The sequence below is a fragment of the Pelodiscus sinensis genome, chromosome 4, assembly GCF_049634645.1.
Source record: "Pelodiscus sinensis isolate JC-2024 chromosome 4, ASM4963464v1, whole genome shotgun sequence".
Taxonomy (NCBI): domain Eukaryota; kingdom Metazoa; phylum Chordata; order Testudines; family Trionychidae; genus Pelodiscus; species Pelodiscus sinensis.
This window is the reverse complement of record NC_134714.1, coordinates 90,697,520-90,712,139: the sequence shown is the minus strand read 5'-3', so window position 1 is coordinate 90,712,139 and position 14,620 is coordinate 90,697,520. Positions and strand designations below refer to the sequence as shown.

The following is a 14,620-nucleotide window of genomic DNA, read 5'->3' as shown; positions in this document are numbered from 1 at the left end:
AGAAAAATAACAATGTATACACATTAATGCAGCCAGAGACACATCTTCATGCTCAGGAGCCATGAGCATGTAACATTCACTTTTTGAACTCTTCAGTCTTCCTTATGTTAGGAGCCTCTTTGTATTCTGTGCCGTTCTCCCTCCTCCTCTTACAACTAACTGAGGCTGTTCTTCATTTTCCCCCTGTGCTTGGAAAGGGTTGTACGTGTGCTGAAAGTTATATTGACTTAATGCGACACACTTTTAGTATTCCCACATGTACACACAGAAAGATTAGTGATGGCTGCTGTAGTGGGGCAGTTGCCCCCACTCTGGCTAGAAGGGGCTAACACAGGCAACAGGGGGCTTGCACAGAGCCCTAGCCAATCAGAAAAAGGCTTTTAAGAAGCTAATCAGAGGACAGCTTGCTGGGGCAGCCCTGTATGTAAGGAGCTACTCAACAGATGGAGTCTGACCACAGAAGCACCCTGGTTCCCAAGGAAGCACCTTAGAGAAAGCAGCACTTGGCAGGCTCGGAGGAGCTAGAGAGAGACAGATAACAAGTGCCAAGATGAAACTACCTAAGCAAAAAATAAAATGGTGGAGGGAGTCCCATCCTAAATAAGGAAAAAAATAAATAGCCTATACAAAAGAATAAGGAAAAGCGAGAGCTGCAAGGCCAGCAAGCAGATACTGTCTGTAACACACTCTCTCAAGCCACAGGCAACTGAAAGGTGAACTGTCGGGTTGGAGGAAGGTTACTAGTGGAGTTCCTCAGGGATCAGTTTTGGGGCCAATTTTATTTAATCTTTTTATTGCTGATCTTGGCACCAAAAGTGGAAGTGTCCTAATAAAATTTGCGGATGACACAAAGTTGGGAGCTATTGCCAATTCAGAAAAGGATCGGGATATCATACAGGAAGATCTGGATGATCTTGTAAATTGGAGTGATAGCAATAGGATGAAATTTAATAGTGAGAAGTGTAAGGTTACGCATTTAGGGATTAATAACAAGAATTTTAGTTATAAGCTGGGGACACATCAGTTGGAAGTAACGGAGGAGGAGAAGGACCTCGGAGTCCTGGTTGATTATAAAATGACTATGAGCCGCCATTGTGACATGGCCGTGAAAAAGGCTAATACGATCTTGGGATATATTAGGCGAGGTATTTCCAGTAGGGATAAGGAGGTGTTAGTACCATTATATAAGGCATTGGTGAGACCCCATTTGGAATACTGTGTGCAGTTCTGGTCTCCCATGTTTAAGAAGGACAAAGTCAAACTGGAACAGGTACAAAGAAGGGCCACTAGGATGATCCGAGGAATGGAAAACCTGTCTTATGAAAGGAGACTCAAGGAGCTTGGCTTGTTTACCTTAACCAAAAGAAGGCTGAGAGGGGACATGATTGCACTTTTTAAATATATTAGAGGGATAAATACCAGGGAGGGAGAGGAATTACTTAAGCTTAATACCAGTGTGGACACAAGAACAAATGGATATAAGCTGGCTAGTAGGAAGTTTAGACTTGAGGTTAGATTAAGGTTTCTAACCATTAGAGGAGTGAGGTTCTGTAACGGCCTTCCAAGGGAAGTAGTGGGGGCAAAAGATCTATCTGGTTTCAAGATTAAACTAGATGGGTTTATGAAGGGGATGGTTTGATGAGATAACATGATCTTGGTAACTAATTGTCCATTCATTATCAGTGGGAATAGGACAATGGAGGGATGATAGGAGTTACTATAGAGAACTTTCTGGGTGTCTGGCTGATGAGTCTTGCCCACATGCTCAGGGTTTAGCTGATCGCCATATTTGGGGTCGGGAAGGAATTTTCCTCCAGGGTAGATTGGCAGAGGCCCTTGAGGTTTTTCGCCTTCCTCTGTAGCATGGGGTACAGATCACAGCTAGAGGATTCTCTGCATCTTGGGGTCTTCAAAGTATTTGAAGGCTTCAATATCTGAGATATAGGTGAGAGGATTATTCTGGGAGGGGTGGGTGAGATTCTGTGGCCTGCACTGTGCAAGGGGTCAGACTAGATGATCATAATGGTCCCTTCTGACCTTAAAGTCTATGAGTCTATGAGAAGACACTGGAGCAGGTCCACCCCTCCCTCCTCTCTATGTATCCTTTTTCTGGATCACGAGGATATATCCAGTGAAAGTGCAAACCCACAGACAAATCTCTGATCAGGAATGCACAGGCACATGGCACAGCCTGATGTGAAGTAGCCACAGGGACAGTAAGTCAAAGGGGAATTTCATTTATCTCTATGTGGTACAGTTATAATATCCTTTCAGCTTCTTTTCTTTATCATAGCCAATAAAGTTCTTACCCTTCTATCTCCCCAGCCCATACAATCACACACAAAGCACCAGTTCACCTGTCACTTATACACACTACACACACAGTTCTGGCAATCCCTACCCATTCATGACCACCCCACTCCATTAGACACCTCTGATCAGAAACCTTCTTCCTGGTCCCATATGTCAGAACCTCCCCAGATTCCACAGTCACCCTTAGTTTAGAAAAAGTTCTCTTTCCCAACTCTTCTGCCTCTTGAGTTGTAAGCAGTCTATCAGAGCTGCTGCAGGAAGCAGGCAGAGCTCTCTTCCCCTCAGGAGTCCACACCAAAAGTCATAGGTGGAAAAAATAAAAGGAGTGATCCTGCTCTCACCCACCTGTACCCCCATGTGTTGGGCAGCTGGCTTGTGCTCCCACCCCCACTCCACACATGCATACACCCTACATGGTGCAAGATGGCCAGCCGCTACTCCCAGTCCCCCACCCATGTACACAGGGCAGCCCACTCCCAACACTTATGGGGTATGGGTTAACCAGTCCCCAGTAAGTACCACTCAACAAGGATGGTTCTTACTGGGTAACCAATTAACCAGTTACCCATTCACATCCCAAGTAGGGAGACAAAAAGGCCCAGGAGCGCCTCTCCCCTTCCTGTGAGCAAAGGGATGATGCACTAGGCCCACTTCCTCTGCAACATCCTGCCAGGGAAGAGGGAGACAGGATCTTATTGCAGCTTCCCCTCCCCACCTAGCCCAACATTGAGGATGGTAGTGACAAACCTCAGCAGCTGTAGAAAAGCAGAGGTGAAATTGCAGGGGAAGGATGCTGAACTGATGGGAGGAGGCAGATGGACGGAACAGCTGGAGGGGAAGGCAGATGTCTGAATGATGCTAAACATCCTTATTCCTCCCTTACTTTCTTCAGGCTACTTTACGTGCTGGGCCTGGGGCCGGGGAGCAGAAGCAGTGAGGCTGTAGCTGCTTTGCGTATAAAGAGGGGACTCCTTACCCTGCCTCTGTAGGCTAAGCAGAATTAGTCCTTCAGGGGCCCTAAAAGACAATTGCACATCCAGAGGTCCTGGTATGGCAACTCGACTCCCCCAGTGGTCAGAAGTAGTACTGTACTGTAGCACAGCACCCATATTACTGCTCTGTTTAGTGACTTAGTATGCCCATTTCAACTCATGGCATGTTTGCAGTGAAGCAATCATAAGCAAGTTAAAGACACATCAGCGAACACATTCATACTCATTTTGGAAGTCAGTCTAAGTAAGGAAAAAATACTGTACCTTGGTCTGCCACATCTTCAATATCTACTTTGAGTTCATTTGCCATGAAGCCAATAACTGAAAAGATGACAAAGCCTGCAAATATACTTGTGGCACTATTGGTGCATGTAACTATCAACGTGTCCCTGAAGAGAAAAAAAGACATGAGCCTTTAATGTGTAAGAGACTTTTGTATACACTATGTACTTCAAATTACAAACATGCACAAGCAATAAATATATTGATAAAGGTACTTCCCACCCAACCATGCAACCACTCTTTTTTCCAAGATATTGTAGTGCTAGTGAAAGAAGTCAGGCTGACCTGGAGACAGAAGTCTTTGTATTAGTAGTAGTGGCAAGAAGCAACAGTACAAGATTCCCTCCTCTCACCAATCAACCTTTCCTTCCCCCCCCCCCCCCCCCAGTGTTTTGGAGAAAGCTTCTCAAGTCCTACGCGGGGTATCCGGTCCCCTTTAGTCTTTGGCTCCTCTGATGAAACTGCCTGACAAAAGCGCTGATGAATTGTGATGGCAGGATTTTATTGTTTGTGAGGTGGTTGCTTGTCCAATGAATTTTGTAGTGGTCTCTAATCAGCCATTAGACATGACTACTTTCAGTCACTCTGTCTTTGCTGAATTTAAACCAGGCATCTCTATGTGAAACTTTTCGTATCAGTTCTCCAAGTCTCCATATCAAGGGGGTTTTTGGGTTTTTTTTCAGGAACTTTCGGATATGGTGTTAATTATCTTTTCAGTGTTGTAAAGAGTAGCCTCAGGAAATGTGTGTGCCTGTGTAGTAAGCTTTATTCTTTCAGAATATGTGCCTTTATAAAGAAGGAACCTATAATTCTCCCTGTTCAGAGCTCTCACATCCTTTTATAAGATGTCTATTCTGCCATTATTACAGGCATGTGTTAGACTCCCACTTTGAACTCCATGAATAAAAAAGTGACATCAAATTCAAGCCCTGGAAAAAAGTTTTTCCAAGTTGGCATGAATTAGCTACACTCTCACTGCCATTTATTCATTTGGTCCCAGAGAGAAAGCTGTCAAGAACCACACTGAGATGGCAGCATCTTGGAGTCCCTACTGGAGCAGCCATTAAACAAGATAATACAAAATATCATTCTTCAGTTCTGCTGAAGGTAGATAATGTTCCGTTTGGAATGAGATCACTGTGTGCTAATTGTGTTCCAAAGGAAGGGCTTTGGCTTTGACAAGCCTCAAAAGTAGAGAGAAAGTAGGAAGTGCTTAAAGGGAAACGACCAAAGAGTTTTAGCCCCAAAATGTAGAGTATGTATTACAAAGTGGATTAAAGCAAGACTGGTGCAGTTATAAATGGTTTCAAGAAGTTTAAAAAAGAAATGTAACTGAAAATATTTTAAATAATAATTAAACTTGCCTTTGCAATATTAGAATGAACCCTTTGGAAAATAACATGACTATATAAAGAGAAATACTTGCCTGCCTTATTTTACCATCCAAGCTGTGTGAAATGTAAAATTAAACCAATTAAGCCTCTCAAATTTTTTTCAGCATTAATACTATATGTTTTACCACTAATGAAAGATCTTTTTCCGAGTATATATATATAAGTTTTCAAACTTTTAATTCTGAACTTCGGCAAACATTTTCCAAATTCATTAAGCCAAGAGCTAATTAATACACTAAACCACTAAAACAGGAAGAGGACATATTGTGCTCTCTCACCTGCATGTTTCCCTTATGTTTTGGAACACTGTTCTTCCAAGATTAGATTAATCCAGACAAGTACTGACAAGCCATCGGACCAAGATTTTTTTTAAAAAACAACACCAAAACTGAGGACTCATGTTGAGCCCTCTCCTCTTTTGAAAAACCAGACCACATAGTTAGGTGCCTAATTATGCATTTACAAGAGTAATTTTCAACTTTTGTTGAAAGTCTTGATCCAAGGACTTGAGTTATGCAGAAATATCTTTACCATGTAAGTAGTGCAAAAAATGTGCTTAGAGCTTCACAGACATTAAGGATATGGTCCTTGCCCTAAGCCACTTAAAATGTAATATCTTGATTCAGAACGTACTTGAAAATACACTTAAGTCCATTCATGTTTAGGGCAACACTTAAACATATTCTTAAATGCTGTTCCAAATGACATGCTTTCCTGCACCTACCAGCTCCTCTGGAAATCAATGGGAGCATTGCTTCTCATAAAAAAGATACACTATGAAGCAACAGCTGTGGCAGGGCAATGTAACAGCAAGTTCTGATAGGTATCACAGGCATGTTATTAATGACACATTTTAAAATTGCCATTTATTTTCTAAAGAAAAAATTAGTCTGAGTGAAGACAATTTTTCCAAGTTTGTGACCTTAGAGCTTTTTTTTAAAATAGAACATTAGTGTAAATGAAACTGCAGAAGTAATAAGCAGCCTTGTTAAAGACAAGAATCATATAAGTAGAAACTGAGCATTACCCACTCACTCAGCTTTTGATACATCTTGACCCTCACCTAATCCTAATCACAAATTGCTTTTAACAGAGACTACCAATTGTGCTGGATTTCAGGATACTGCCCAGAGTCTTTGACAGCTTTGTGGATTACTTTTCATCCTGGAACTAGCTGCTTGTAATGAGAATAAATGTCCCAAAGGGACAGTGTACATTTTGGGGTAGTGGATTTTGAAATAAAAAACTACAGCAAAAGACAACCCTTTCTAAACAGATTTTAACAAATCAGAGGTAGACCACATTTTGGATTTAAGTTACTTGATAGTGTGTCTTGAATAATATGTGTTGATTTAATCTCTACATACCTGTAGCAATTATTATGGAATTTGTTATACGAAGACAGAGTAATTAGACCACCCCAAGCAGCAGATAATGAGAAGAAAATTTGAGTGGCAGCATCTTTCCACACCTAAGAAAGCACAGGAGAGAAAACTGTGTTAGTTTCAGTAAAGGGCTTTGGACAGGCTAATGAAACCAATGGTATCATTAAATATTACAGTCAGGATGCTAGCACAAATGGTTTAAACTAACTCATACAATTAAATGTTAATAAAACAGCAACTTATGGCAAAGTTCTGCCCTCAAATGGATGCTGCCTATTTGATAATTGGACTTGAGCAATGATGATGTGACTGCCGGGGACAATATATAAACTTTGGCAAATACAGAAAACGTATTTCAGTGAATTACGTTGTGACTAAAACAGAATAGATTTCCCAGTGCTCAACAAAGAAAATGCAGATCTAGAGAAAAAAATCTTCATTCGATATACTAATAAGTTATCTATTGGATCCCCAAACCCAGTTCAAATGGCTTTTTCTCCTCCTGATGCAAGAAAACAGCTATACTTTGTGTTAACTAAATTACACACTGAGCCAAGTTCAGCCCTGGTTTCAATAGGAGTTGTGGGCACCCACCGGCCAGATGGGAATTTTATCATATCAGAAGAAAATATACCTGGGATCAAGGCTTTTAAAAATAAAGATCAGACACTGACCAAGCAATTATTCCTACAGCACATGAGCACAGGCCTCAGATGCACTGATAGGCCTGATATTCAAGTGCTAATTATTTGCAAACAGGGGCAGTTTTTCAAGAAAGCTCAGTATTGGTAATCTACAGCTCAACAAATAGATGGAGCTGAGAAGGCCTTTGCTGTATGAAATGCAGCCTTGCATCATCCCTTCTAGTGACACCCAGACACCTTCTGGTTTAACTTCCATGAAAGATCTAGGAAAGGAAGAGAATCTGAGATGGGTATGGACCAAAACCTCAAGTTCAAATAACTTCCAGCTTTTGAGTAGTTCAAAATCTGGGATCTGAATTTTGTATCTTGGGCCAGGTGCCGAGGTAAAGAGTTGTCACTATACAATGTGTAGTGAAAAATCACAGGCCCAACTATTTGGATGGTTGGGAATTGGTCATATTTGTTTTATAAAGGTATATATATGAGCCCAGAGAACTGGATTGATATACACCAGTATAAATAAATCAATACAATTATTTTGCCATTATACTGTTTAAATACTAATGAGGCAGAGGAATCTGCTTAAATTGATGTTAGACGATACATGCACTGCCTCTGCATTGGCCCACATAAGCTAACTTTGCATTGTTTGATATTGCAGTGCAATATGCAATTTTAATAAACAGAAGCATGACAGAATTAGAGAGAAATTTCTCTTAAAGAGCAAGTAGAAGCTGTCCTGGACATTACCGTACTTGTTGTACCCAGGGTTTGTGGGTGTATATGTATCTATATATATCTGCACCCCCACACACATATGTATGTGTTTGGAGATCTTAATTTGTCATAAGGCAATAGCACTTTATTTCCTTTTTTGCCCAATGTAGGGTCCAAAGAGGCTGTTAGTGCTCATAATGTAAAATGTGTTTGTACAGAATGAATTACTATTCACAACAACAGAGGATTAAAAGCAATCCAATATAAGCAAAGTAGCTAAGAAGGAAAACCACCCATGAAACATAACCAAAAGGGAATGATTTTCCAGCTCAGGAACAACCAGGATTTCAACATCATGTTAGGGAAGATGATTTAAGTCCTTTGGCAGATTTCCTGAGGTACGGGGCGGACTGGCCCGGCAGGATACCAGGAATTTCCGGGTGTGCCATTCTCCAGAGGGCCGGCCGAAGGGCTGGCTGGTGGCTGCTGGAGGAGGAGGGGGATTGTGATGGGGCACCGCAGCCCTGCACTTTAAATTCCCCGGTGCCGGCCATGTACGGGGCACGGTGGGACCGATGGAGCGCATGAGTGGCGTGCTGCGCAACAGCTGAGAGGGGAGACACCCGGGCATGGCATGACGTCACAGCCCGGGACTTTAAAACCACCCGGCCCAGAGTTGCACCATGCGATCCAGCTCTAGGCCCGGCAAGTGGTCTGGAACCCTGGAAGCAGCTGGGGCCAGGGCCATGCGGACTTCTGGGGCCCCATCACAGACTTCAGTGCCACAAATTGGAAGGCAGAAGGTGAGGGAGGGGAGGGGAAGAGGGAAAAATAGGGGGAAGGGGTTAAAGAGGAAGGTGCTTGTGATCAGGGGAGGAGGAGGCAGGTCAGGAGAAGAAAGGGGAAGGCACCAAGGGACAGGATGGAGGAGAGACAAATGCCAGAGGGCCAAGTGGAGACAATGAGGAAAAGGGCAGGAGGGGAGGTGTCAGTGGAAGGGGAGACAGGGTGATGCTGGGAGAGGTGAAGTGAAGGGCATTGGGAGCTAGAGGGAGAAGGCTTGAAAGAAGGGGTGGGCATGAGGAAGGCGGGATGGAGCAAATCATGTGTGAGGGCACAGGGACATGAGAGCAACGGGGGCAGAGGGTGGTGAGCATCAGGGAAAAGAGGGCAAAGGGGGTAAGGGCAGTGAGGGAAGGGGGCACCAGGAGGGTGCAGGAGTAAGGAAGGTGCAGGTGCCAGGGGATTCTGGGGGTGAAGCAGAAGGGCAGACACTTGCAGGGGAGGGACCACCACCAGAGGAGAGAGGCAGAGCGGGTGTGTAGAGGGAGGTGTTAGGAGAGGGGATGAGGAGGGGTAGCTCACATAATCAGAGTTGAGCTACTGAAGGAGTGGGCACGGCGGGAGAGAAGGGCTGGTGGAGGGGGCAGGTTGCAGGAGGGTGAGGGCAGTGAGAAGGCCAGGAGTCAGGAAAGCAGAGGAGGGTGAGGGACTGGGGGGCAGCAGGCACCAGGGGAGCTGATGGAGTAAGAGGAGGAGACATGGCAGCAGAGGGAAAAGGTAGAGGTTTATAAGATATATCCAAACAAGCCACATGAACTCAGTACTGGTGAACAACACAAAATTCATGCTGCTCATGGGAGGAAACTCTTAGAGGGAACACTTCCCCCAGCCTCTCTGCCCCCGAGTAAATGTCACACACATTGGGTTAATGTAATTGCAGGATAATTGCGTGAGGGGGGTTTGGTGGGGGCCAAACTAATCCCTGTTGGTAGGAGGATGGTGGGAAAAGTCCTTAGAGAGGGGTCACATGACACGTTTTACTTCTGGACATTTGTCCATCTTGCCCCGAGAGTGTTACCTACAGAGGCCTGGCTAATGGGAGTCAGGGGCGGTGCTAATGGGGGTCAGGAGCTTTGTTAACAGGGGTCTAGATGTGTCTAATGAAGGTCAAAGAGTAAATTTAAAAAAAATTCTTTGTGAAAACGAGGGCCATTTTCAACCAATTCCCAGGCCTATTCTGATTGCCAGTGTGCCCCTGCTGAGGTATCAGCAATTTGAAGCCAAAATCTTGCTAAAACACGTAAATTAATTTCAGTGTTAATTAATCTGAACCTAAACCCTAACCCTAGCTCAGACTTGAATTTGAGAACTAAAATCTGGCCTAAACTTAATGCGCCTCCACACAGGAACATCCCACAATGGTCCATCTGTGAGTCCATATCAGACTAAGCAAACACATAACACATGCGCATCTTTGAGGTTTTACATTACTGGCTGCTCTGATTATTTATTCTTAATCAGGAGTACAAATTGCATAGGAGGGGGACATGTTGAAAAATGAGAAATAACCTCTTTCCAATTGATTCTAATTCATATTGTAATGTTTTACCATTACATTTAGATACCAAAATTCTTCAATCCTAACTGTATACAGGCAGTCCCCAGGTTACATACAAGATAGGGACTGTAGGTTTGTTCTTAAGTTGAATCTGTATGTAAGTCGGAACTGGCGTCAGCCGCTGCTGAAACTGATCAGTTTCAACCGCGGCTGAATCTGGACACCAGTTCTGACTTACATACAGATTCAACTTAAGAAACCCAGGCGTCCCCAAGTCAGCTGCTGCTGAAACTGATCAGCGGCTGATTCCAGGAAGCCTGGGGCAGAGCAACTCTGCCTCAGGCTTCCTGTAGTCAGCCGCTGGTCAGTTTCAGCAGCGGCTGACTTGGGGACGCCTGGGGCAGAGCAGCTGGGGTGCTGCTGGGTTGCTCCAGTAGCGCGGCTCCTCGGCACTACTGGAGCAACCCAGCAGCATCCCAGCTGCTCTGCCCCAGGCGTCCTGATTCAGCCGCTGCTGAAACTGACCAGCAGCGGCTGAATCAGGACACCTGGGGCAGAGTAGCTGGGGTGCTGCCGGGTTGGTCCGGAGCAGCGCTGCGGGACCAACCCGGCAGCCCCCAGCTGCTCTACCCCAGGGGTAGGCAAGAAAAGCCTGGTCTGCTGGGGGGGGCACTAGCTGCACCCCCCCCCCCTCCAGCAGACCAGGGAGACGGGGGTGGCGGGACCGCCCAAGTCCTCCACGGCTTTGCTCCGTCTCCCTGGTCTGCTGACCTGGGAGACGCGGAGCAAAGCTGCAGAGCACGCGGGCAGCGGGACAGTCCAGGCGCGCCGCGGCTGTCCCACTGCTGGCGTGCTCCAAGGCTTTGCTCCCCATCTCCCTGGTCTGCTGGTCGGGAGACAGGGAGCAAAGCCACGGAGCATGCCCGCAGGGGGACAGCTCAAGCGCGCCTGGGCTGTCCCGCTGCGGACGTGCTCCAATGCTTTGCTCCCCGTCTCCCTGCAGATCAGGGAGACGGGGAGCAGCTTTTCTCGCCCCAGAGGACGGGGGCGGCAGACCGCGGCGCATCTGGGCGTCCCGCCGCTCCCGTCCTCCGGGGCGAGAAAAGCCCCGTTTGTAACTGCGGATCCGACATAAGTCGGATCCGCGTAACTCGGGGACTGCCTGTAGTTAGTACTTCTTGTTGCCCATGATACTGGTTATGAAAGATTGGTTATGAAAAATCTACATCTGCACATTTGCAGTTTATATAAAATTTGCTAATGGAACAGAGTTACAAAGCCTGATCTGATAGTAATCAAAGTAGGATTCACTTTTCGTATTAAATCATCCCCCACAAATCCTAAAGTAATTTGCAAAACCCAAAAAAACCGATAAATCATTCAGGTGTGTTGTGTTATTCACAGGCAAAAATTAACCAAGAACAAATCCAGTGCCAACTCAGTAAATCAATCCTTTCTAAAGGTTTACACAAAATTCCAAGGCCAGAGGAGACCACTGTGATCATCTAGTCTGACCTCTGGTCCAACACAGGCCACAGAACTTCCCCAATTTCTAAGGAAGATCTTTTAGAAAAATCTTAAAACTTGATTAAATCTTAAAACTCTTGGTAAATTGTTCCAAGGATTAATTATCCTGCCTGTCGAAAATTCACAATTTATTTCCAATCTCAATTTGTCTAGCTTCAACTTCCAGCCATTGGGTCACATTATACCTATCTCTGCTAACGTAAAGAGCACATTATTAAACAGGTGTTCCTCACAGATACTTATGAGCAGTAATCAGTTACCCCTTAACCTTCACTTTGTTAAAACTATATAGAATGAGCTCTTTTAACCACTATCAGGCACATTTTTTAGTCCTTGAATCATTCTCATGGCTTTTCTCTGAATCATCTATTTATCAACATCCTTCCTGAATTGTAGGCACCAGAACTGAACATGGTATTCCAAAAGCAGTGGCACCACTGCCACATACAGAGGTAAAATAGCCTCTCTACTTTTACTCCATATTTTCTTTTATGTATCCCATCATCACATTATTATTTTGGACACGGCATCACTCTGATAGGTCATGTTCAGATGATGAGCCACCGTGACTCCTCAAATCTATTTCAGAATCATTGCTTTCCAGATAGATTCCTCCATCCCATAAATATAGTTTATCTTCTTTGTTCCCAGAAGATCCATTCAACTGTATTAGCACACATGATTTTCTTGCCCCCTCTTTACCAAGCAAATCCAGATCACTATGTGTCAGTAAGCTGCCCTCTTCATTATTTACCACTCTTCCTAGTTTGTGTCATCTATTGCACTTCTGTTCAGAAACTCCCTACTTGGGGAAGTGACATAAGGAACATTGCATATTCCAAGAGAAGATAAAATAATGCAAATATATATGTAAATGTTCTATAGTACAGATATGTACAAACATCAGTGACTATAACATTTCTTAATGTAGCACAATGAAACATACAATAAATTAGTGATATGAGAACAAAATTTCACACATGACATTTTCAAACACCAGTTCTCCACATCTCACATATGTTTGCCATAAACAGTAATACATCTGTGTGCATTTATTTCCTCTATCAAAGTGGTCTAAGCAAAACAATGAGCCCACCATTGCATCAATGAGTTTCTCCCACTTGGGCGTGATGAAGTACCAGATTCCAGCCCCAGCTCCTGGCAGGGTTACTCCTCTGATAAGCAGGATGATGAGCACTACGTAAGGGAATGTTGCGGTAAAATACACGACCTAGAAAAACCACAACATATTATTGATCTGGATCTATATGAGGATACAAAAATAAGAGTAGTCCACGATTGTCTAGAAACAGCAATTTCTCAGCCACACACTCTGACTCATTAAGCCCAGTGGAGGAGGAGCAGAATGGAAAGACAACGGGATTATTTCCCTAGCCTCCTCACAATGCTATCACTTTTACACCACTTCTTCCTAGTGACAGTAGCAAAGGCACTAAAGATTAGGTACAGAGATCCAAGGTACGTTACTAGAGATTTGGGTGAAAGGAGGCGAGAACTCCTGAAAGAAGTTGGAGTTTACAATGAAATTCTAACAGCCGCAGCTGATGTAAATCAACACAGCTCTATGACAATTAAGTGAGCGATGCTAATTTACACTGGAAGAATCTAGCCTGTCATTTTCCAATATTGGCTAAATCTGCAGTATTTTTGTTTGCACTTCTTAAAAGTTATATAGAATTAAAACATTATAGGCCTGATCCAAATGCCACTGAAGTCAGTGGAAATAATCCCACTGACTTCAAAGAATTTTGGATTAGGCCCTAACTATCTCATGGCCTGAACACAGCTGATCATTTAATTATGAATTATTCTATACACATCATTTGCTGTGAAGAGTTTCTTCAGTTGTTCATATACAAAAAGCTGAGTCAAAATCTGCTAGAAGTTATGGAGCAGAGTTTACAAATGGAAGTCTTTTACATCTTGTAGCTCCTGCATTTCTTTTTGGGACTAAGATCCCCTGCGTCAACTCCCCTTAACTGAGAACTTTTCAATATACTTCTATCTTATTTGAATCCATTCTGGGATCAATGCCCTCGTTATTATTCCACTGGCAATCCGCATCTCTCTGGTTCATAAGCTTTTGTGTAAGGAATCCCTGTAGGGAATTTTTAATTTTTTCTCTCATTGTACTTTTAGTGATAATATAAAGTTATGATTGTGCCAAAGCATAATCATATATATAGTTCATAATCGTGCCCAAAAGACTAAATGATAACATGTAATTACCAGATAAACTATGCAGCTCAGCAAATAATTGTTTACTCAACAAATTCTATCTCTTTTTTTTTTCAGCCTACAAACACCTCATCATTTTCTGTATTTATTCTTTCAAAATTGTATGTGAACTTCATCGGCAAGTAACTCTTGTGCCAGCTCATTTGGCTGTAAATATTTAAAATCTATGCTGGGAATGTTATATGTCACATGATTTTCAATAAGACATATGTCTAAGTCATTTTTAAAAGGACTTTAAACCTTTTAAAGCACTTGTTATGAACAGGTACATAATCATATAATATTGGTGATTAAGGGATGTGTGGAAGAAACATCTTAATGAAAACAATCTCGAAATATGTATCGACTAACATGGGAAGTATTTTTCATGGAACTTCAGTCAATAAACAGTGCATTATTAAAACAGTTATTGATAACATGCACATTGTATACCATAATTAATATTGATATAAATATATGGAAAATGAATAAGCCATGACTAATTGTCTGTTCAGAGCTGTTTCTGATTATGAATCTTGATATTGATCGCTTCCAAAAAATAAATTCAAAACCACCTAGATTTTAAGTTTAAAGCAGACAGAGCAGCACTAAGTTATAAGATACATACATATCTGACAATAATATTATTTTAATTCTGTAATAATTACTCATAAAAAGGAGCATGCAGCTGCAAAGATGATGATGGTGGCCAGTGGAAAATATTCAGTTATAAGGAAAATAAGATGCTGCAGTTTTCACGTACCAGAAATACGCAATTTTTTTCCAA

General features: G+C 43.1%; 1 protein-coding gene across 1 annotated transcript in view; it reads right to left on the bottom strand.

Annotated features, from left to right (window-relative positions):
- Positions 1 to 14,620, bottom strand: part of SLC6A5 (solute carrier family 6 member 5) — a 58,710-nt gene that overhangs the window by 24,869 nt on the left and 19,221 nt on the right. The window contains exons 8-10 of the mRNA XM_006111489.4: positions 12,692 to 12,826; positions 6,349 to 6,452; positions 3,570 to 3,694 (exon numbers count right to left, since the gene is read on the bottom strand). Coding sequence (XP_006111551.2) covers positions 3,570 to 3,694; positions 6,349 to 6,452; positions 12,692 to 12,826 — 364 coding nt within the window. The remainder of the gene's footprint in view (positions 1 to 3,569; positions 3,695 to 6,348; positions 6,453 to 12,691; positions 12,827 to 14,620) is intronic.